The sequence below is a fragment of the Epinephelus lanceolatus genome, chromosome 19, assembly GCF_041903045.1.
Source record: "Epinephelus lanceolatus isolate andai-2023 chromosome 19, ASM4190304v1, whole genome shotgun sequence".
NCBI classification, from domain to species: domain Eukaryota; kingdom Metazoa; phylum Chordata; class Actinopteri; order Perciformes; family Serranidae; genus Epinephelus; species Epinephelus lanceolatus.
In genome coordinates, this window is record NC_135752.1 from 30,155,980 (window position 1) to 30,178,677 (window position 22,698).

A 22,698-nucleotide genomic window follows, 5' to 3' on the forward strand; every position below is an offset into this window, starting at 1 on the left:
TCGGGGGTGGGGGTTTAGTGTGGGCCACAGAGGTCAACGTCGGACTGGCCTCGCCTGCTTCTCTGCTGTTCCCTAAACACACAGCTTCGTGGGCCTTTATGCCACAGAAACACAACACTGTGACGTTGATCTCCAACGCCATTACATTGCTGTACATGGCTAGGTTTAGACCAAAATAGCATAACAAAAACAAAGACTTGTTTTAGTAAGTGATGGCCATTTTGCTCAGGAAGTGTTGAATGCAGCAGTATGAGGGGGAGCGGCCATACTGCTTATGGTGAGAGCTGCTTACTGAGAAAACCAGAAAACCAAAAGTTGGTTCGTAAACGATATCGCTTTAGCAGATTAGTTGGGAATGAGATGGATGCCCAGGTCTACAGTATTCAGTCTTTAGTTGGTGAGTGTGTGTTGAAAAGTAGCCTTGCTAATACTTTACAGAAACAGGCGATTAGGTGGTCATGGACATTTATGCAATTATTTGTGGGTTATTTGTTACCTCCGCCAAGGAGGTTGTGTTTTGAGAGTTTCCGTATAGTTATTAGTTAGCAGGATTCTCAAAAACTTCGATAAAATTCAGTGACATTTGATTGAAGCTAAGCCGTGGTCCAAGAAATAGCTGAACAGATTTTTGGTGTGTATGCTCAGCACTACCCCAACAGGCAGCCCTTTCTAATGGGTAACTGAACAAAGAGTTATACTCTCTTCAAAGCCAGACTCCAATGACCAAAACAGTCATTTTAACCTTGCTGAACACAGGAGCTGCTGCCTTAAATATCAATACGACAACCTTGACCATTCTCTTAGTTTTTATTGTCTCTGTTAGATGACACACACTTTTAGTAATGTGTGGATCATCAAGCGTTTAAAAATCTATATTACATTTAACTGGATTATGTTAACTCCATATATTCTGATCCCTATTTGGAGAAAAAAAGTGTCACAAAGCATTGTTCCTGTGGGCTACAGCAAATCTAAACCCCTGAGCTTGCCTGAGAAGGACAAAATGCACAAACCCGCTATTTTTAAATATCCCATAGAGAGAGACTCTCACTGCAGTCTGTTCTATTTTGATCTGAAAATGTTGACGTGCAGCCTTGTTCTGTGGACGATAAACGAGGTGCAGACTTCCATCTGTGTCTCCAGTCATGAGGAAATACAACAACCCCGCCCACATTTAAGAAAACTGTTTACAGTGGAAATGCTAAATGAACCTAGGGTATAGGTAGCATGTCTTAGGGGTTATTAGTGTTTCCAAAGGAACCATACAGAAAGTGTGAAGTGGAATCGAGGCTTAACAAATCAAGACAGCAGTAAGCCAACAGTTCCCATGTTCATCTAAATAAAATGAGTGTTTTGGTCAATGGAGTCTTGCTTTGAAGAGAACATAGATGAGATTCACTTTGAGTTCAGCTCCTTATTGGAAAAACAGCTGTCTGTTTGGGAAGTACTGAGCATACGACTGTAAAAATGAGAATTGGATTATAATGCCTATTTGTGTGAGAGTTTGTAAACAGACATAGATTTGCTGTTTGATAAACGCAAACTCCTTTTATTTTTATTGATCGACAATTTTCTCTGTTTCTGAATTCTTCGTTCACCGTGGAGGCAAGAGAGAAAAACAACGTTTTTATCATAAATTCAATTGAATGCTAAGTTGAGTAATTGATATACAAATGGTCAATGTGTGTGTGTGTGTGTGTGTGTGTGTGTGTTTGTGTGTATATAGAATTGGACCCAGAAGCAGATTAAAACATTTTGTGTATTATCAAAATAGCTAATTTCAAGGAGTGTCCGGGCTTGGTGGAGGTGTGTGCTCTTTAAGTGCTTTCTAGTTGTACAGAGGTTCTACTGAATGTAGTATTTGTATCTGAGTTTCTGCAATAAGCTGAAAACTGTCTGCTAGTTGTGACTGGTGTAAAGGATGGGTTTTGGAAGACAGGAAGCGTCTCCTACATTTGGGGAGGGTTGGATTAGTGGCAGCTGTTTGACATGTGTGGCATCTTTACTTTTTATTTGGTTGCTAAAGCATATCAGGTGGAACAATGCTACATTCCCAGGCTGTGTCAGCAGAAAGGCATCAGAGGGGCACTGATACAAAGAGCAACTCTGTGGGCAACTGTACTTGAATTCTTCTACAATTATTACTGTTACCTTACCTGACTGATTTCCATCTACGTTGCCCCCAAAATTGCCCTGTGTGTCAGCACCCGGAGAGTATTATTGTAATAAAGGTGATCTGTTGCTAATATTTTGCCCCCTCTGCGGACGAGCCATGAGCCATGTGAGCATGTGATGGTGGACTGAGAGAAAGTGACGTGGACGGAGTCAGAGGACTGGGAGTCAAAAGAAAGAAAAAAAAAACACAAGTAAAAAAAGGAGAAAAAAGGAGAGGATCCTTCTTTGAAATCCAACATCAACTCAAGGACCTGTCCGTATGTGGAAAAACCAGTAACAAATCAAGGTGATTGTCTTTGCGAAGGGTTAATTAGGAAAATAATCAGACAGTAAAAACTGATAAAGATGGATCTCCGGGGTAGATTAAATCTGGAGTCAGTGTTCAACAGGCTCAAAGGGCCTTTGGGTGGCTGTCGGGGGGTGATTTAATCCACCCAGCTGAGATGATGGGAGGAGGCAGCAGGGATGGGGTCACGACCCCCTCAGACATGGCCGCTCTTCAGCACAGACTTTAAGTGGGCTGAATCCAAATATCCACCCTGTGGACTCCAGGGCCCTCCAGACTGGGCCCACTGGACTTCGGCCATATGCACTGTGGCCACAAGATGGCAAAGCAACATACGCCCCTGATAAGAGGAGCCTAGCACACATTGTTTTTTAAGTTTTTCTTCTACATATTTCTAAAATACTGAATAGTTAAATATTGTTCCTACATGCAGCCCAGTACCCAGAGAAAAATGTTGGCATTGTAAGTTTCTGCAATCAGGATTGGTTGAATGTGTACATTTCATTGGTATCATATAAACAATTCTACGAGTGACATAATTCAGATTACATGTATATGAGCTGACTTTGTCATCAGGAGGTGGGGCAACTAGGTGAGATGCCTGCCAAGCTGCAGACCACTGCTTGAGACCAACAAATAAGTAAGCCATTGCTGCCTTCCAGCAGCATATTAGCCACCAAACGTGGGTGTTTTTAGGCTACCCACTGCTGCATTTCCCGCTGTGATAGTGCCACAAAAAGCATCTGTTTTTTTACAGAGGCACTGCTGCATTTCCAGGTGGGATTGTGCCACCAAAACTGGGGATTTTAAGCCAGTGGTTCCCAACTGGTGCAACAACAGGGTCCATATTTCTCCCCACTCATTAGTGAAGGTCCCACAGTTCAATACATTCAGTGTCATACTTGTGTTTGGCCATGTTGTCAAGCTAGTTTGCTGTCTCTGTTAAGTAGATGTCCGTTAGTTAGTCACTCTACAGCAGAAAACAGCACTTCAAAATAAAAGCTCTGTGCTGGAATGGGCCTGCAACCCTCTTTTGGACTGCAAACCACCAGTCTAGAACCATTGTTTTAAGCCAAAACATGATCTTTTCCTAACCATAACCAGGTGGTTTTTGTGCCTAAACCTGACCACACGTTAACCACAGCATTGTTAAATTCAAGGTATTTGTGGTTTGCAGAAACATACAATGCCAACATTTACTCTGGTGATTTAGTTGCTACATGATGCAAGATTACTTGCATCTCATCTTATTTGTATGTTTCATATATTTAGAGTTCTTTTTGTTCTTGTTGTCTCTTCCATGTGAAAAAAATGATGTCACATTCTCATTGCAAATGAAGTCCGGTGAGGTCTGCACCCGAAGCAGATGCTCTCCGCAGAAAGACCACATCTTGCTAACTTGTTGAGTTGTGGATTTGGACCGTGGACATTTGGATTCAGCCTTCTCATAGGTACAACAGACATGTTAAATCTGATTGAATATCAGGCCTCCCACTCTGATTGGCTAACTCTCAGTATACAGGGACTAGAGCCTGAAGGAGCGATCCACACACTGAGGAAAGGTTGGTGGGTGCCCATCCCTGAGGGACACAGTAGGGTGGAGTTACATAAAACAGTGCTGGGTGTTCAAAGAAGAAGAAGGAACAGGGAGGAAGCCCTTGTGCTGCGAAGGTTCAGAAAGGGCTTCTTTGTGCGGCTGCCTTTACTTTTTTCAGTGTGATTTCTCTCTCCCTCCCTCCCAATCTGTCTCTGCCTCACTCGGCTGTGGGTTCTGCGTCCTCAAAGGACACCCTAGTGGACTCTCGGAAGTCGGGGTGCTGCAGGTCCGATAAGAATTTGGTGGGGGTGAGCATGTGGGTGGAACCTGTGGAGGAACAGAGGCGGCTTCACCACTCGTCTCTCAGCACATGCCACGCCCCCTCCCCCACTCTCTCCAAAAAACAAAAGGGTTAAAAAAGACAAGCAACCTGTCGTACAGTACACACACACACACACACACACACACACACATACATACATACACACACGCAGAGACACACTCGTCCACTGACAGTTCACACACGCCATGTTGCACAGACACAAAGAAACGCAGAGACACAGAAAAAGACATGGCGTGGCTGCAATTTAAAGACAACAGTTGTTTTTAAAGACAACAGCTGAAGCAGAGCACAACAAAAACTAACAGGACACTTTCCCATTTAGAACACAGACTGGCTGCTGAAGCTTTAAGACATCAAATAAACAGTACAGAGGGGCATAACATAAAGGGCTAATTTAACATAACACATTGCACACAGTAGGCAGGCTGTAACAGCTATCTGCAGCTAGACCCTCCACAGACTTTACACAAGGGTACATTGAACTGACTGTTGAAGGATTTGGGATTCATGATGTGGTTGCACGACAGTCCAAAAGGAGATAAGGCTGTCCTACATGAGCTGTGTTGTGGGTGGCTTCTGTTATGCAAAACATGATTTGTCATTCTGCATTTAAAAAGTTAAAGTTTTTATCTTCATACCTTAGTAAACCTGTAATATCAAACCATAATTAATTTTGTTTGAATTATTTTTATTAAGTCTAGCTTGTTGTTTGTCAGTGACTGTCAACTTTTTGTCTATCGTTTTGTTCTAAACTCTCGTATAATCGTCTTAATGCTCGCTTCAACAAAGTGCAAATGAATTCCAGGAAGTCATTCTTTAACAAAATGGCATTATGGTGACAAAAGTTAATTTAATTTTGACCCATGTTTAAAGAACAAAAGCAGACTGATAATTGTGTCGTGAAGACTTGCAGTTCTACCTCTGGCTTCAACTGTCCATTCACTTCACTTCCTGTACTTCCCTCCCATGTTTCTCCTTCCATTCCATCTTTAATTTTTTTGAGCTGTGTCCTGGTGCAGAAGCTTTGTCTTTCTGTGTCCCTCAGAAAACCTAACTTAGTCTGAACATGCTGGTCAAACCTCACACAGTCTCACAGGACGTGGCTCCTGAATCAGGACACAGGTTTTATTTGCTTTTACACTTCCTATAACAAAAAATGGTAAACTGTGTATTACTTAAATATTTCACTGCCCCTCTCAGGTTGTAGGTTTCAAGGCTGCTTCACCTCTGACCACACCCAGCATCACTGATACGTGATCTTATGCTTCAGCAAGGTAAGAAGTTAAACCACTGGAGGTCAGCAAACACTACATTTTCAGGGGGTGTTGAGTTACTCATCAGGGTTGTCACAGGTGCATCTTGAAGGTGTACGGCCAAAACCTACGACTATGAACACTCCTTCTTGATCTGGGCCTGCGCTCAGCGGCGCCTTCTGGTGCACTACTCACCAATGACAGCCTCCCACTTCCCATTGGCCTGTGTGACCTCGTAGGCGCAGCGCATCTCGCTGAAGGACACGCCGCCAATGATGAAGACCATGACGCGAGGCCCAGTGCGGTACTCTCCAGGTGTCTTATTCTTGTGCCAGTGGCCGTACCGAGCACTGAAAGGAAACATGCACATATTGTCACAGTTTTTAAAGCTTGTTTTTTTCCTTTATCTTGGCAAACTAATATTGGTTTTTTTTTATTTTCACTTAAATCTTTATAAGAACAATTTTTGTGACTTTGACATGTCAGTTAGAGCATGATAAAATAGTTGAAAAATAATAAGAGCGAACAAAACAAAAACTGCTTGGGTAAATACACATTTTACATTAGTGTATCTACTGATTATTAATCCAGTCCAGTGTCGTCTTTTTGAGTCTTGTATAGAGTCCATTTCTCCCATTTTCTTTCTAGTTGTGCTTCTTAGTGTTCTTAGTATGTCTCAGTATGCATGTTCATTTCTCCATTAAAAAGATTTCTTTCAAAAATGTTAGCCATTAGTCCTTTGTTGGTGGTGTTTCTTTACCCCACTTTCTTGTGATAGCTTTCTTGCTTGCTACTAGCAATTTTTTTATCAAATATCTATCACTAGCTATGACATTTTCTTCAGAAAATTTACAAAAAAAAAAATGACTCAAACTGCATAACTGATTTTCAAATAAGCTGGCAATAATAAGCTTGACAACTAATCATTGCAGCTCTAGCTGACATAAATAAGATACAATAATCTGACATGATAAAAATGCACAAAAAGATATGCAAGTCCCGAGGTTATTGAAGTTACCATAGGACAGGGTTCACCCTGACTTTTGCTTGTTAGACACACACACATTTGCTTTTCAGTCTACATACAGGCTGCTGCTGGCTTGTTGGAGGCTGCACACACTCCGGTAGGAAGCTCTGCAGCCTGCAGACACGGCTCAGAGAGCATTATCATCCACTTGGTGCTACAACTGAACATTACTAACAGCTACGGCAGAAAAGAAACAGTGCTTTTGGTAAAAGTTAGCTTCTAAAATTTGATAAAGACAGCTGATGAATCGAGTTCATGCTCTTTGTTTTAGGTGCGGATATTGTGAATGTAGTTATAATTTGAATTGAGAATGTGATGCTTATTCTTATGTTGTACCACCGATATAATGGACGGTTGGTTAAACTGCAGTATCAGAGGTTTCATCTGCATCTGTGTAGCTTTCTTTTGACTAACCCACGTGTCCTAATATGATCCTTGGTACTGGGTGTATTTGTGGAGGAGGGGCAACAAATGAGGCAGATCAGTTTGTAACCGGAGAGGATCTGATGCTGAATCAATACACAGCAGCCACGTCCACACAGGCTGGAGTGTGAACGCATGTGGCTCAATGCAGCTTTAGCTCTCCCTCTAATCGTCAAACACACTCACACACAAGTGTGGTTGGAAATATCAATGACTTGTATTAACGTCAGCTTGCTTATTTTTGGTGTTTGAGTTGGTGCGCATTTTTATTATTATTCCAGCTGTGATTGTTTGTGTATTGTCTTTTAAAAACGTTATGTTGATGTCATGTGAAGAAGTCATGTGCATGTCTGAGCTCCGGTAATGTCTCCCATTTTTGCAGAAGGATTCGTATATGGCTCACTAACCTGACAGTCATCAACATCACCACCCTGCTCTCAATGTTTCTCAACTATTGATCCATTAGGTTCATATCCCTTCCCAAATTACTATTGATCTACCACCATTTCTGTCTTTCTGATTTACCACGCAATGAGATGCCACACTGTGTATATGTATATACAATATATATGCACGTGTGTGTGTGTACCTGACTGCAGTAGTGCTGAAGGAGGCAGAGGAGCGGGTGGAGATGTAGGGGTAGTGCTTGGTGTCCAGCTTATCATCAATAGCATCCTGCAGGGGCACAAACAGACAAAACAGATCTTTGTCAGCATTAACGCCTGCCTTAAACACACAGCCACAAACACACTTCAATAGGGGCTTTACAGTTGTGTCATGTCTCTTAGCAACCACGTGTGCTCCATCATGGAGGTCCATTGGAGAATTGGCTTTGCACAAATAAGGAGCTAAATATAGCTGATGATAACCAGGCTGGGAAAACAGATGTTTGACTGAGATTGTTGTGTATGTACGTCAACTGAAAAGTGAAAAAATAATTCGCTTAGATTAATTAGTTTGTTGTTTTTGGAGCCTTGCTTGAGGAAAAAACATTGTACACGTTTGTGAAACTGAAAAGTGGTGATCATCCAATATGACCGCTGAACTGCAGGTTAAACAAGGTCTTCTTTGTCTTGAACACACACAAAAACAGTTAAACACACCTCCATGATGTCCTTGACCAGTGGTGTCCAACGGGACAGCTGATAGGTCTGCTCGCTCACACGCTCCTTCCTGTCCAGCTTCTTTCCTCGGCGGAGGGTGGACTGATGAAGGAACAAAGAAACAAGGAAATGAAAGAGAAGTTTTTAGGAAAAAGCTAAAAGCATTAGCGAGATCTGGTTCACACTATTTGGTCCATACACTGTATAGCAACTAACGTGATGAATAAGAAGTAGAGGAGTAAAGATTAAGAGGGCACATCAGACTGAATGAGATGACAGAGAAGAGGATGAAAAAGAAGAAGAGCACCACCCAGTGAGGATCTTACATCTGTGACGATGGGGACGCCCAGGTGAGCCATGTTGGTGATGATCTCACTGTCCTCAGGGGGGATCTGAGCGTGTTGGATAAGCTTGTTCAGGTTCTCCTCCGTAATGCCTGGACACACACAGACACACACACACAGGTTATATCTTATTATATGTTTACATTTAATATGTTCAGCTCGTTCTGGGATCAAAGGGAATTCATGTTTTTGTAACTTGAGTGAAAGAATAAAATTGTTTTATTAAAACTGAAAACTGACATTTATACCTCCAATACAATCCTTAAATATAACAGATCATTATAGCTGTGCAGAACTGTCAGGTTATGTCTGATCAAAGAAGTTATCTGGCTTTTACTGAATCCGTTCTTCTGTATCCTGTGAATTACTTTTTAACAGACTTGTGCTGAACAGCTGACTAATTAAGTAGTAGTTAATTTTTTTCATTAGCTGGTAGATATTAAAGAAGCTCTGTGAGATTTTCAGAGTATGAGTTGTCTGCATTTGGTTCTCAACATAGACATGGATGAGCTGGCAGCTGAGAGCTTACGATACTAACTCGATAAACAGTGCTAAATAACAGCAACAGTACTGACAGATCAAAAGGTGTTAACCAGGGAGTAACCCAACCAACCACACAGAAGCTCGAATTACCAGATTAATGGAGCTGTACTCTGGGCATTTTCATACATTTCAAGAGGTCAGTGTATGGTAAAGATATGCTATTACTTATTAAGTAATTCAGTAAGTAAGTAAGTAAGTAGGTACACAAGTAGGAAGTGATAAAATAAAATAAACAAAACAAAAACGAAATGGTGCTTTTACAGGGACAGAAAGCAGCACAGAGTTTTACAAACTTGACTTGTGATTTATTTTTGTCGGCTGCAGTTTCCTCCTTACCATTCTTGAGGAAAATGTAGAGCAGGATGATGCGAATCTTGTCATACGTGCTGACGTTGGCATCCAGCAGGATGGGCACAATAGCCCTCATGGGGTCTTTGATCTTCTCTCCCTCAGCATCTGTGCCCATAGCCAGATCCTGCAACAGATCACTCAGGCTTTATATGATGTCTGTTGTTTAAAATAATTCTAAACCCTCAAATACATGTTTCAAGCAATTGTGATAGCATTTTATTTTCGATTACTGAGGATTTCAGAAATCGCTGTCATTTATCTGACCAATACTCTCTTCCTTTCCTCTCATCTCCTCATTTCCGCTCCTATCGTCTTTTCTTATTTTCTCTTTGCTTCTTGTTTCCTCTCGCCTGCCTCCTCACCTGCTCCACACGGCACAGCTTGTCCACTGTTCCCTGGTAATGCTTCATGCAGTCCTCAGCCAGCTGCAGGTGAGTGGAGTACTAAAAAACATAAAACACACAGGGTCAGCATACACATTTACACACACAGGGAAACTCACACACTCTCACAAAAACACCAACATACCTTGCTGAGCTCCTTCTGGTACTGAGGCATCTTCTTTAGCATCTGGGACAGATCCCTCATTGTGGTCTGTTGAAACAAAGCAAAAGAGTGTGATGATGTCCACATCAGTACAAGACAATCATTAAATAACTATTGATGACAGACCATATTTATGCTGGACTTTGGTCTAATCGCAGAGTTTAGTTCTATTCTTTAAAAACAGAGACAGCTCAAAGCATGTTTTAAAGGAGCTGTGTGTGACATTCAGAGCATTGGTAAAGCAGTAGACTATTTGCTATGTAAAGATAAACTGGAGTAATGGCATCCTGAGCAGATAATGAAATCACGCTTGCTGTATGTGTGTTATAATCTGAGCTTCTCTGTGGTTTGTTGTGGTAGACAGTTGGGCCGCACGTGTATGTTAGCACATGCGAGTCCCTGTGTATGTATCCCACTAGCTAGCTAACGACTAGCACTCTGCAATGCCCGCATACGGCAGTTGCCACGGAGAACACCATCCAACCCGCAGTGGAGGAATAGCATCATCACAGAGGCGTAGCACCCACCCTTCAGTCCCCCTGAACACTGTTGGCTCTGTCAGCACTGTTGCTGTTGTCAGCATTGTTCACGCAGTAAGCACCGTTAGCTGCTAGCCTTCGGCTCAGCCCATCCCATGTTGAGAGCTATGTGCAGACAATCTTGGCTCGGACTCCGAATCATAGATATGTTCTGAATGTCACATACAACTTGGATGACCAACTAGTTTTGAACAAATTTAAAAAATATTGAATTATGAGTTTGACGTAATTATGATTGCCATTTATGACAAATTTCAAATGGAAACAAAAAGCAATACAGACGAAAATAAATACATTAAATTTAATTCTGGTCATGTTTTCTCAACATATTTAAAGGAACAGGCCAACATATTGGGGAATGAGTCGCTAGCTAACGAACCTGACTAGCCAGGTAATAAAATCTGCATACAGGCTCCTTTAAAACTCACTATATTAGCTTTATCTTATTTGTTTAATCCATTCAAAAAAACGCAAACAAACAAGCAGCGGTTTAACCAGACAAGCTGTTACCAGTCTTTATGCTAAGCTAAGCTAATCACCTGCTGATTTTTGCTTGATATCTGATGGAAAGACATGAAAGTGGTAACGATCCTCTTATCTACCTCTCAGCAAGACAGTGAATAAGCCAATTTCCCAAAATAGTTGATCTCTTCACACAACATTGGGAGTTTTTGAAGAATAAAGAATGTATCCACCACGTGCAAACGTAGTACTAATATGTGGGCAATCCTGTACGTTCAGACTGTATCAGCATTTCCTGCAGCAGCTTCCTCTTTACCTTCTCTCCAGTGTTCATCCTCTTGCTGGCAGAGAAGTCCTTCAGCTGGCGGGTCACTTCCCTAATAAAACACGAGCAGCCAAGGAGAAGCAGAAAGGATGTTAGATCCTGTAATTCAGTATCCAAAGACTGAGTGAAGAGATATGAAGAGGTAAGAGGAAATGTACTCACTGGGACACCTCAGCTATGTGTTTGTGTCTCAGGCTCACCCACAGGTCATCGTCTTCATGCAGCAGAACTTCCTTCTCACGAGAGTCTCCGATGCCGCTGGTCTCATACCTGAAAAAAGAAGACATACATCCTAATTTAGGTTCAAATATTTGATTGGAGCTGATATGAACATTTTAAACAAATATTCTACTTGCTGCAGCTTTTATCTATACCTTAATAAAAAGAGAAACATAGCAATCACAAGTAATTGTTGTTGTCAATTGTTTTTTTCTTACTTGTAGACGTCGTTTTCGATGGGCAGCAGGTCGTAGCCCATGGCCTGGAAGGTGAGCTCATGCAGGACAGGAGAGACGGGGTCAAACGCCCGGTCCAGGATGATCAGCTGTGAGCGAGCCTTATCTGGACCCTACAGAGAAAAAGGCGAACAGATGCAGGAACGAAAGGAGCGATAAGATAAATATACATATATGATGTTATACACAAACAGTTAATATGACCATTTTGAAGTGCATTCTCAGTAATGTAGAATTCAATTCAACTTAAACTACTCAAATAAGTATTTTGCAACAAGAATATGAGACAACACGTAAAAACAAAGCAAATCATTAAGAATACAAGGGGACAAAAAGTAATTTCTCCCAAGCTCACCTCTCCCATAGTGGGGTCATCAGCCTTGTAGGCGTCCAGTTTGTCCTGAACCAGCTGGGCCAGGGTGGCGTTGTCCTTGTACTCGCTGACACAATGACAGATAGATGGATGGGTGGGTGGATGGTCAGATGTACAGACAATGTAAGCATATGGAGGTAGACAGAGAGACAGAGAGTCAGATGAACATAGACAGAAGGGAGAAAGACAGACCCAAGGACAAATGTTCAGGCAAGCAGATGAGACAAAACAAAAAGAAAAGACAGTGGAAAATATTAATTAAAAACCTTGGAAAAAAAAACAGTGAGAGGATATGAGTGCCAGGTGTGTAACACCTCTGTCCTTGCAGCAGATCCCAAAGGACATATACTGATAACACCTAATCTGTATTATGGAATGCAACACAATATTCCTCATCCCTGTGTTGTTTTTTTGAGAAGATGTGAAATACATCTATACATTAAATAAAACAACACAAAATGAGGAAAGACAAGTTTTTCATTTTGACCAAAAGACTGAATATTTCTTTAATCTGCAGGGTTTGACGAACCATCTCACATCCTCACTGTAGTACCTACAGTTAACTTTAACACAACATGTTGACTGCCAAGTCTATTCTGTTTTTTGTCTTGGGCACTATTCTGCACAACACTTGAAAAAATTATTCATGGGGTAAATGGATAATGCTTAAAATAAAGTCTAGAATTTAAAGTTTAAATAAAGATTTTTTTTAGCATAAAGAATACAATAGTTTCAACTTATTTTAAGAAGTTGGTCAAAATAAAAAACATTTTAGACATTTTTTGAGTAGGATGGAGTCAAAACAAATTAGTCAGAATATCTTAAATAAAATGGTTTGACCACTACATATCCACACAACTTTTGGTTACTTATTAAGTTGATTTAACTTAATTAAGTTTTTCGAGGTCAAGGCCGATCATGTTGGTTGTACTAAACTACATGGGTTTGTCAGAATATAAATGTTGAATCAGTGGCATCGTTAGGCATGGGCGTCCAAGAATACAGCCCTGAATGTTTTATGAGCAGCTCTGGACTTTTCAGATCCTTTTAGTGACTTGCTGTGGAGTAAACTCAGTCATCGGCTCCTCTGGCAGCAGCACAATCTCTCCCCCACACCTCTTTATGTTGTGTGTACACAAGAGTCAGCATCGCCAGGTTATTTTGTCACGAGCCTGTCAGTATATAAGCCTGTGTGAAGCTTGACAAAAAAGCTAATGTTTAAATGTTAAATAGTTATCATGACATAACAGCCTGTAAAAATAAATGTAGGTCTGTGCATGTGTGTGCGGGGGTGTCTGATGGTCAGCGCTGAGTAGTCTCGCTCACCAGACCTTTCTCAAGAAAAGAAAGGTCTGGCTGGGCCGACTCTCACTTTAAGATTGGAGAAAAAAACGCCCCGGCTGCTTGTATTTCTTTCAACCAATCACAATCATTCTGGGCGGTGCCACAGCAACAGTGCGCTTGCAAAAATATTGCCAGGGGGAAACAGGTTTTGGTATAACACGCCCACAAAAATATCGCCTACAGGACGCGAACCATGGCAGAAAAATGGCTACATCCCCGCAAAATCAAACACCGCAAAAGTTAGTAAAGGACGTGTTGAAAACGGTTGAAAACTGCTACACAACCGGAGGTGGTAGGGCGGGATTTCAGCGGGTGGCTCGTTCCGCCCAATGAGAGGCTGATCTATGCAGCGAACTTCCCCCCACTCAGACTAGCGCTGAGTGACACATCAGGAGGAGCAGAGGAGGAAATGACAGAGTATGCAGGTCCAGATGGGAAAAAAATTAAAACTCATTTTTTCAGATTTCTCCTCAAGAGAAAGGAGGAAGTGTAAGAAGTTTGCCTGTGCAGTCATTTTTAATAATTTAAGCATTATGTTGAAAGTGTATGTTCTTGAAGTTAACGGAAAAACACCCTGTATTTTTTAATCACAATATCAAATATTGTGAAATATCGTGACATTATTTTAGGGCCGTATCGCACACCCCTAGCCTGCACCCACAGCTGCCTCTCAGCAGCGCCCGATGCTGCTCACCCTCGGTATCTGACGGCAGGGTACTCCTTCAGAGTGGCACAAAGCGTAGCCAGCTGCTCAGCCAGCCTCTCCATCACGGGGTTCTTCAGCTGGGTCTTATGGGGGCTGTAGAAACTGTGGAAGGCATCTGGATTGTCCAGAGAGTACACCTGCACACACAAACATAGACACAAATTCAACTTTGTATCAGAAAAACACACTTTACTGCCTTCTTGCTTAGATGGATCTGATTTTTCACCTTCCTACACCTTTTGTTAACCTTGGGGCGGGACGGATTTCAAGATGTAAAGGCTGATTTGATCATGTCAACAGATTTTCAGTGTCATGGAGACTTTGATCTGTGCTGTGTGAAATGCAGCAGGTCACAGAGGACACACAGCATGTTATCTTACTGTAAAATAATGAGCTGGAGGTGTTGTGATAATATCAAACAGATGATTTACATATTCTCTCCGCTTGTGTAATCTCTTGTTTATCATCATTGTCTCAGCTCTCCTTTAAACTCTGTCCTCTCTCATATTCTTCTCTCCTCTGTTAATTCCTTAGTTCTCTACTTCATATCCTTTTCTCCTTTTCCACTCCTGTCGTTTCCCCTCCTCTCTTCTTCTCTCCTTTAATTTCCTCACTTTCTTCTGTCATGTCCTCATCCTTCTGTCTTTCCTTTTGTCTTATCTCCTGTCCCTTTTCCTCTCCTCCCTCAAATCTGTTTTTGTCCCCTCATCTCTCCTCCTCTTGTGTCCTGTCAGTGTTCCTCTCGTCTCCCATCTTTGTCTACTCTCTTCTCTCCTTCCCTCTCCTCTATCTCATTTGTTTGTGTCCTCTCCTCTACTCTACTCTACTCCTCTTTCCTTGTCTCCTCTCCTCTCCTGCATCACTCACTACCACTCCCTCCTCCCACCCCATCTGTCTACAATCACATGACCACACTTCTGCTCTGCAGAATGGTCCCTATGTTATCTCAGCAACCATTGGCTGCCGCATGCTGTGTGGACCCTTACTCGTCCAATGGGGCGAGAGCATCAGCCTGTAGGCGGGACTGTGAGGCAGCACTTTGCCTGGAGCAGAAAACCACTGACTCTGAATTAATCAGAGTAGACAGGAGGGGAGCAAAGCATTGTGGGCTGAGCAGCATCTTCAGATAGTGAGCGAGAGAAGGATGGACAGGAGGAGAGATGTGGGAGATAGAAAGAGTGGGGGTGGGGTGGAGGGAGGGAGGGACGGGAAAATTAGGAAAAATATGGTTGTAGAAAGGGAGAGAATACATATAAAGAAAAAATAAAAAGCTTGAATGCAAGCAGTGAGCAAAGAGAGCACAAGCGACGTGCAGAAGCAGGGATGCAGGAATGGCAGGCAAGAAAAACCTGCAAACAGACAGAGGGAGGGAGAGAGAGAGAGAGAGGGGGGGAAGAGGAAAAACACGACAAAGGCAGAAATTTGGAAATATAGCGAGGACTGAGGAGTGGTAGGGAGTGAAGGAAGGTGATGTGACAAATTTGAGTCTTGCTGGAAGAGTCTGGCGGTAAACAGAGTGACTGGTGAGTCAGCAGCATCGTGCCAAGCGACCACCTGAGTGTGTATTTGTGTTTTTCTCTCCTCTCTCCGTATAACAAGCAATAACCTCCCTGTTACTATTCCTGGCTACGTCCTTTGCAGCATCTCCCTCCTCCCACCTGTCTTAATCGATCTCTTGCTGCTGTTCGGACTTGTGCTTTCTATCTCTGGATTTCTCTCTCTGTCTCTCTGGTTGTCCATCACAGTCACTGATAAACAGCAAAAATAAATCAGCTTTCATTCATTGCCCTGTCTAGAAACGGGGAAAAAAGCCAGGGGCCAGAACAAGTCCCATCTGCGAACACCAGAGTAGCCATCACTACCCAACACAACAGCTGGATACGTACCTGAGACTCGTAGGGCAAGAAGGCAATGTTGATCTCCGTCAGAGTCTTGATGGTTTTGGAAGCGCGGCTTTTCACCAGCTCGTTGAAGAGAGGATCAGGGCAGGCTGGAAGGAACAGAATTATAATTAATATAAGGCATTTTAAAACAACTTTGCAAAATGTTTCTAGAAATGAGAGAAAACATACATTCAATCAACAAGAAGGGACAATGTGAGGATCTCCGTGCACTGTTCATTAATCACATTAACCAGTTTAATCACAGATACAACCTGTTTTGGTTGCAGCACCTGACGACATCCCCAAACCCATTTCCTCTCAGCTCACTGTTGATGCTTTGAAAAATTAACGCCCGGCCTTACAAACAGTGAGCTGGGAGGAAACTGGTAGGATTTAAGGACATTATCGGGCGCTCTAACACCAATGAGCAGTGTGCCGACAAATATATAAAGACGGACAAGAAAGCAGTTTATCTATGAAGGAAACAGCCGCAAGGAGCCGAGAAAACAGCCACAGAAAACAACACAATAACAGATTGAACAAAGAGAAAATGGGAAAAAGCAAAAAGCACAGAAAACAAATGATTGAACATTTTGCAACACAAATATGTTTTAAAACAAAAGTAATGTATTACACACAGTAATGCTGAGACAAGTCTTTGTGTATACTCACAGTCAGTGAAGAAAACATGGGCTGCCTTGTACTTAGCTGAATGAGGGTCTTTGAAGTCTGCGATGAGGGTGTGGACAGACTGAGGAGAGATAAACAGACAACCAGAGCTTCAGATTGCAGAGTTCAAGTGAGTGTGATGGCTACGGTTTATGTATGTCAGTGTGCACAATTTATACAAGCTTTATTGCTAGATATTTTGATCAAAATGATGTTACCAAAGTCTTTACATGCCTGAGTTACCCCTTTTTTCAACTTTTTCCATGTATTTTTGTCAAAACAACTAATGGGAACAACAGTTATTGACCTTGGTCCAGTATGCAGCAGGAGCTCTACAGCCAGCTGCGGTGAAACAGGCTGCAATGTAATCAATCAGGGCATGTTTGCACCGTCAGTTTACGTCCACTAAAAGTGCTTGTTTTTGCCACTGACAGGCTCAGATAGTTATTTTAAGTGTCTGACAACATTTTGGACAGGATCCCTACAGAGATAGACCTTTTTGTTAAAGAGCAGATCCTTTTAGTTTAACCAGAAACAGCCCCCTCCAGACTCCATTTAAATAAACACTAATTTTAGAGTGTATAGAGCCAGTATGTTTTCACATTTAACAGGTTAAATTTAGGGTTTACTTCAACCAAACCAGAGTGGGTTATTGTTGGAACAGTGGAAAGACAAACCAAGATGGCTTTTATAAGTTTTGTTTTGTTTCTGTTGACTCTGAATGAAGTATGTTTAACAGTGATAAATTGTTGTTAATTTAAATGGAGTCTGGTGGGTTAAATGATAGCGATTTCGGGGCTGTTTCTGGTTAAACGAAAAGGATATTACTCTTAAACAAAAAGGTCTATCTCTGTAGGGATCCTTTCCATGATGTTGCCAGACAATCTAACAACAACCTGAGCCTGTCAGTGGCAAAAGCAAGCACTTTTAGTGGACATAAATTGACGGTGCAAACATGCATTTGTGGTTGTACTGTAGCTTTTTTTGTCGCTGCTAGTTGCAGCTCTCTGATTCAATACTGGACTGATTTCAAACACTGTTGTCTCTATTAATCACTTACACAAAAAACATGGGAAAACAGGGTCCAGATTGATAACTGAGAAGTTACCATTTACACTAAACACAAGAAGTTACACAAGACAGACCACAAGAAATGACATTTTTAAACATCATGCTAAACATTTGCTCAACACATCATGCTAGTAAGGCTTAAAAAAATAAACCAAAGAGATCAAACATGAGACCAAACAGAACAAAACAAACTCAAATACTTGCTCAGGAAAAATTATAACACCACTGAAGCAACATAATAAAGGTCCTAACACCTGAAACTATGCTAAGCTTCATCAAATTTTGACTCCTCCTGTTTTCTTCTATGCCGATACATTGAAATTGTAAAACCTATCAAACATACTGTGTATTCTTTTATTTTCAGTATCCACTACACTACACTACGTAGCAATTTGCAAACCGTATCACACATCACATTCATAGTACATATTCATATTTGGGACAAAGAGAAACACACACACACCAGGGAAACAAAGAAGTGTGCATGTGTCGACTGACTGAGTCAACAGCCGTCTGTTTGAACTCGCTGCGGCTTCTTTCCTCTCTCAGCTAAAAATACAGACCTGCTGCCATAGACACACCTCTAAATATACACTATGAATGACACACAGAGAGACAGAAGGCGTACCTTCTCTGTGGGTGTAATCAGGTAAATGGCCTCCAGACTGGGAAGAGGCTCTCTTCGCTTCATGATGTCCTCCACGACTAGAGAAGGAGAAACAGGCAAACGTGCACAGTTACAGAGGACCTTACACAAACACTCAGAACAGTGCAGAGAAATGCTAGATGTGGCCATAATCTCTTACTGGTGATGCCCTCTGTCATGATGTCTGTCATCTTGCAGCAGGAGGACAACATCCTCATGCTCAGCTGGTCCACGATCAGCGCCTGGCAACAGGAAATTAGATAAACACAGTTCACTTACATTACATATTGCTGACACAAAAAACATGTTATTCAAATAAAGCTGTACATCCATTTTGGGAATTGTAAATACCTGTAGCCACATATATATATTGTGTGCATTTGTATCTTCTCTGTATTTCAGCTTGCTGTATCTTTAGTTTTGACTACAGTTTCAATTTCGTGATTGTTTGGAATATCCTGTGGTGCTCAGCAAAAAAGCTGCACAGCCCTAAAATCATTATTCAAGACTGATTTTAGGGCCTCAACTATTATTTGACTAATAGATTACTTGGCTACACCACCTATACTCACTTATAGAAATGAACAGTGCTTGAATTGAGCCAGTACTTACACAGATTGCTGACACGTAAGATTTCTGTCCAACTTTATACTATTTGTATATTGTGCCAAAATCCTTCATAAATGGTTTATGAATTCAAACTAGAGAACAACACGAGGAAGCTGCAGGGCTTTGATTTGACATCAGATTTAAAATAAGACACCTAACTGACCACTTTGTCTGGGTGAGCACATGTGATGTAGTCTTTTTTTTTTTTTTAACTCATAGCCCTCCACATCGGTGAACTCAGATTAAGACCCAGAGATTGAGGGCATTTTCTTGTAAGTGTGAACATCTTACCTTCCATTCTCCCTTCTTCTTCACCTTCTTGATGACATCATTCATTATCTCTGCAAGAGAAAATAAACATCATTAGGAATCTGATGGTCGAACAATGGTTTGACACATTTTGTAAACAGGGAATACGCACAGAGCTGCACACACACACACACACACACACACACACACTTTCCCCACAGTAAGTTCCACTCCGAGGGCTGATTCACTTCAGCTCCATCACACTCACATAAATAATTAAATAGATAAATTCAGGGGAATATATGTAACAACCATTGTTTGGTTGTTCAGGTGTCTTTGAACCCTGCAGGCTGGATGACTTTGTGTGTGTGTGTGTGTGTGTGTTTGAGTGTGGGGATCACATATGGCTCTGTCTTACAGTACAGTATGTGCTCTATTTATTTGAGTATCCTCACTTTATGGGATTTTTTTTGTATCCAAAAAGAGACTTTTAGACACCATTTTGCAACAGGATCACACTAGCTGTGATGCCAATCCATGACTTAAAACACATGTAGGCTACTTCCTACCCCACTTCTCACTTCCGGCGCCCTAATTTGGACTACACATCAGCAGACTCGGCATTCATTGTGATTTCAACAACAAACCTGATGTTTTCTGACTCAGATTTGCACGGTTGTGACACAAGTGCAGTTACAAATCTGCCCACAGACAGCAAGACATATAGACAACACCTTGCTAAGTACTTGAAACTGCTTCTGTGGTACTTTGTGCTACAACAGGTGTCTCCCGAACCACATTTTGCCATGATGGCAAGGTGAAAACAAGCCTTGCACCGCTGTCTGGCAGCAATTACTAAAAAACAAGGAACTAATAACAACAATGGAGGCAAATATTTATCTCGAAATGGCATTTACTGATAATATTAACCATGCTTTGAGTATAGGGCTGCAACTAACGATTATTTTCATTGTCGACTAATCTGTCCATTATTTCTTCGATTAGTCGACTAATCATTTTATCAAAAAATGTGTTATAATGTTGAAAAACGTCGGTCTGTCTCTCCCAATCCCCAAAATTATGTCATCTAATGTCTCGTTTCATACTCACGCTAAAGGGTTTTAGTTCACCGTCATGGGAGAGTGTGTAAAGCTGCCAATATTTCAACATAAGATGCTGCAATAAGAGTATTTTGGGGTACATTTATTGTACTTTTCTATAAAAAATGACTCTGACTCCTTAGTCGACTATTAAAATAGTCACTGATTATTTTTCGATTAGTCATTGATTAGTCGACTAATCGTTGCAGCCCTATTTGAGTATTCCCTTTCCCTTTGGGAAAATAAGATCGGTATTGCATGTAACTGTGTGTCTTTTAATGTCAAGAGCAAACATTACCTACGTTGTAACTATAAAGTACTGCTATAACATGTATCTTATAGTAGTACAGAGAAGAGAAGCCAAAAACAAGGTGCTTATTCATGCAGGTTTGGGCTCTATTAGCTCACTTGACTCAAAAGCAAAACACTACAGCAGAGACATCTAACCTTATCCTGTCCTAATGGTATATATTTGAAAATCCCATAATGCATTTCCTTTACTGCAGGACAATAACATGCCAAAGTCAAATACAGCCTCCAACAAGGTTAATTAGCACAGATCTACAGCAGTGGAATACATCCTCTCTGTGAGGAGTGAATAAAAACACAGAGACTGTTGGGAAGGGATTCTGCTTTGTTTCCTGGTGATCTCAAAGATCCACAGAGGAAAAATAATCCTATCCAATGTGACGTCATGGCACAATGGTCATGTTTATGCCACGAAACTGATATTGGCCTGATCACTGTGCCAACCATCTGCCAGCTGTGTTGGGATAAACCCATTTGGGGTGAATTACTGTTTAACATCATGCTGGATCGCTGTGAATATAAACCGTTAAGCCCTTCGGCCCCAGCTAAAACCTGAGGCCACACAGATACTGATGGATTATCACAGTTTAAAAAGGACTCAGACAAAAAAGATTACATTAAGGTCAGGGACGCATTCAGGTTTGTGTTTTTGCCTCCAAAACAACCAATGTTAAACTCTTCCAGGTGATGAACAAACCAGCTGCTGATTGGATCTTTTCACTGTGAGAGGGAGGGGCATAGCATGAATGGAAGGACAAATAGATGGGATGACAGAATATAGGAGATGGAATAAAGGATACACAGACATGATGGACAGAATGAAAGATACAGTACATATGATGGAAGGAAGGATGTATAAGATGGTTATCAAACTATAAGGGAAAGCTGAAGAGAGAAAAGTGATGCAAAACTGTGTGAAGAGAAAGGGAGAGGTGCATGCCACTAGTGTTTGGAAATCAACTACACACTATTTACTGTAGTTTTGCAGGTTGATTTGGCCCAGTTATCAACATGGTCAGCAGTTTGAGCAGCAGCAGTTATGACACAGAGCTCATGGAGGCAATTACTCGTCGTACTCCTTTTCAAAATCATTATTCTGTCAAATGTGGACACACAGACATGATTCGCCTCCTTCAGCGCAACTTACACTCAGAAGGATATTATTATGTCTGACGTCCATCGTCTATCACAGATGCTGATTAAAGAGCATGATTATGGTGTGCCTTGGGCTGGTCACAATAGAAGGCCAATCTAAAATGTGAAGACAAGAGCTGTTGCCTGTGACTTTAATGTTCATTTCACTACCATAAACCATCTCCAATGTCATTTCCCATCCTCACAATCGCAAACCACGTGTAGCCACATCAGCCCAGGACCTTAACATCTGGTTTCTTCACCTGCAAGATGGTCTGAAACCAGCCACCTGACAGCTGATGCAACAATTTGGTTTGCCCAACCAAAGAATGTCTCAGTGGCTGGTCCCTGACCATCTTGCAGGTGAATACTGGCTCACTAGACTGGTTGGATGTACTGCCAAATTCTCAGAAACAACTGGAGGTGGCTTATGTTAGTGAAATAAACATTTAATTTTCAGGCAACAGATCTGGTGGATGGCCCTGCAGTCAGAATTCAGTTGTCTGTATGTCCATGGTTACACTGCAAACAGGAACTGCTACTTTAGCATTATTTTAATGGTGCACTGCAAAAATGAAGACAAGCACAGGCTAAAAAATGTCTCAACTAAAATCTAAGTTGTAGCTAATGGCTAATTAACATTATACTGCCTGACATAATAACAATAGGTATGAAAAAACCCACCGGTAAACATTTTTTCATGTCTCATTTTGGTCTCTATTTTGTCTGAGGAGCTGCCCACAGTGTCAGACTTTGAAAACCTCCAGTGCAAGATGAAAGGAAGTATATGATGCCGGAAGGACAGAAGGATTCGTTGGCTGTAAGGAAGGATAGATACATACTATATAAAGACTAAAACCATTCAGTTATGTATATATAGCTCAAATTTATGT

The 22,698-nt window shown here is 41.5% G+C and overlaps 1 protein-coding gene across 2 annotated transcripts in view; it reads right to left on the minus strand.

Moving 5' to 3' along the window:
• The window catches only part of stxbp1a (syntaxin binding protein 1a), a 43,007-nt gene that overhangs the window by 5,772 nt on the left and 14,537 nt on the right, over positions 1 to 22,698 (minus strand). Inside the window, exons 2-19 of one of the 2 annotated variants that reach the window (XM_033647259.2) lie at positions 19,305 to 19,354; positions 18,565 to 18,646; positions 18,387 to 18,463; positions 16,691 to 16,769; positions 16,022 to 16,125; positions 14,124 to 14,272; positions 12,068 to 12,152; positions 11,695 to 11,825; positions 11,420 to 11,527; positions 11,249 to 11,309; positions 9,914 to 9,979; positions 9,748 to 9,828; positions 9,371 to 9,509; positions 8,474 to 8,583; positions 8,148 to 8,249; positions 7,634 to 7,719; positions 5,790 to 5,944; positions 4,168 to 4,325 (exon numbers count right to left, since the gene is read on the minus strand). In XM_033647259.2, the coding sequence (XP_033503150.1) occupies positions 4,216 to 4,325; positions 5,790 to 5,944; positions 7,634 to 7,719; positions 8,148 to 8,249; positions 8,474 to 8,583; positions 9,371 to 9,509; positions 9,748 to 9,828; positions 9,914 to 9,979; positions 11,249 to 11,309; positions 11,420 to 11,527; positions 11,695 to 11,825; positions 12,068 to 12,152; positions 14,124 to 14,272; positions 16,022 to 16,125; positions 16,691 to 16,769; positions 18,387 to 18,463; positions 18,565 to 18,646; positions 19,305 to 19,354 (1,775 nt within the window). In that variant the 3' untranslated portion in view covers positions 4,168 to 4,215. The remainder of the gene's footprint in view (positions 1 to 4,167; positions 4,326 to 5,789; positions 5,945 to 7,633; positions 7,720 to 8,147; positions 8,250 to 8,473; positions 8,584 to 9,370; positions 9,510 to 9,747; positions 9,829 to 9,913; positions 9,980 to 11,248; positions 11,310 to 11,419; positions 11,528 to 11,694; positions 11,826 to 12,067; positions 12,153 to 14,123; positions 14,273 to 16,021; positions 16,126 to 16,690; positions 16,770 to 18,386; positions 18,464 to 18,564; positions 18,647 to 19,304; positions 19,355 to 22,698) is intronic. The other variant, XM_033647260.2, reaches the window with a different exon arrangement.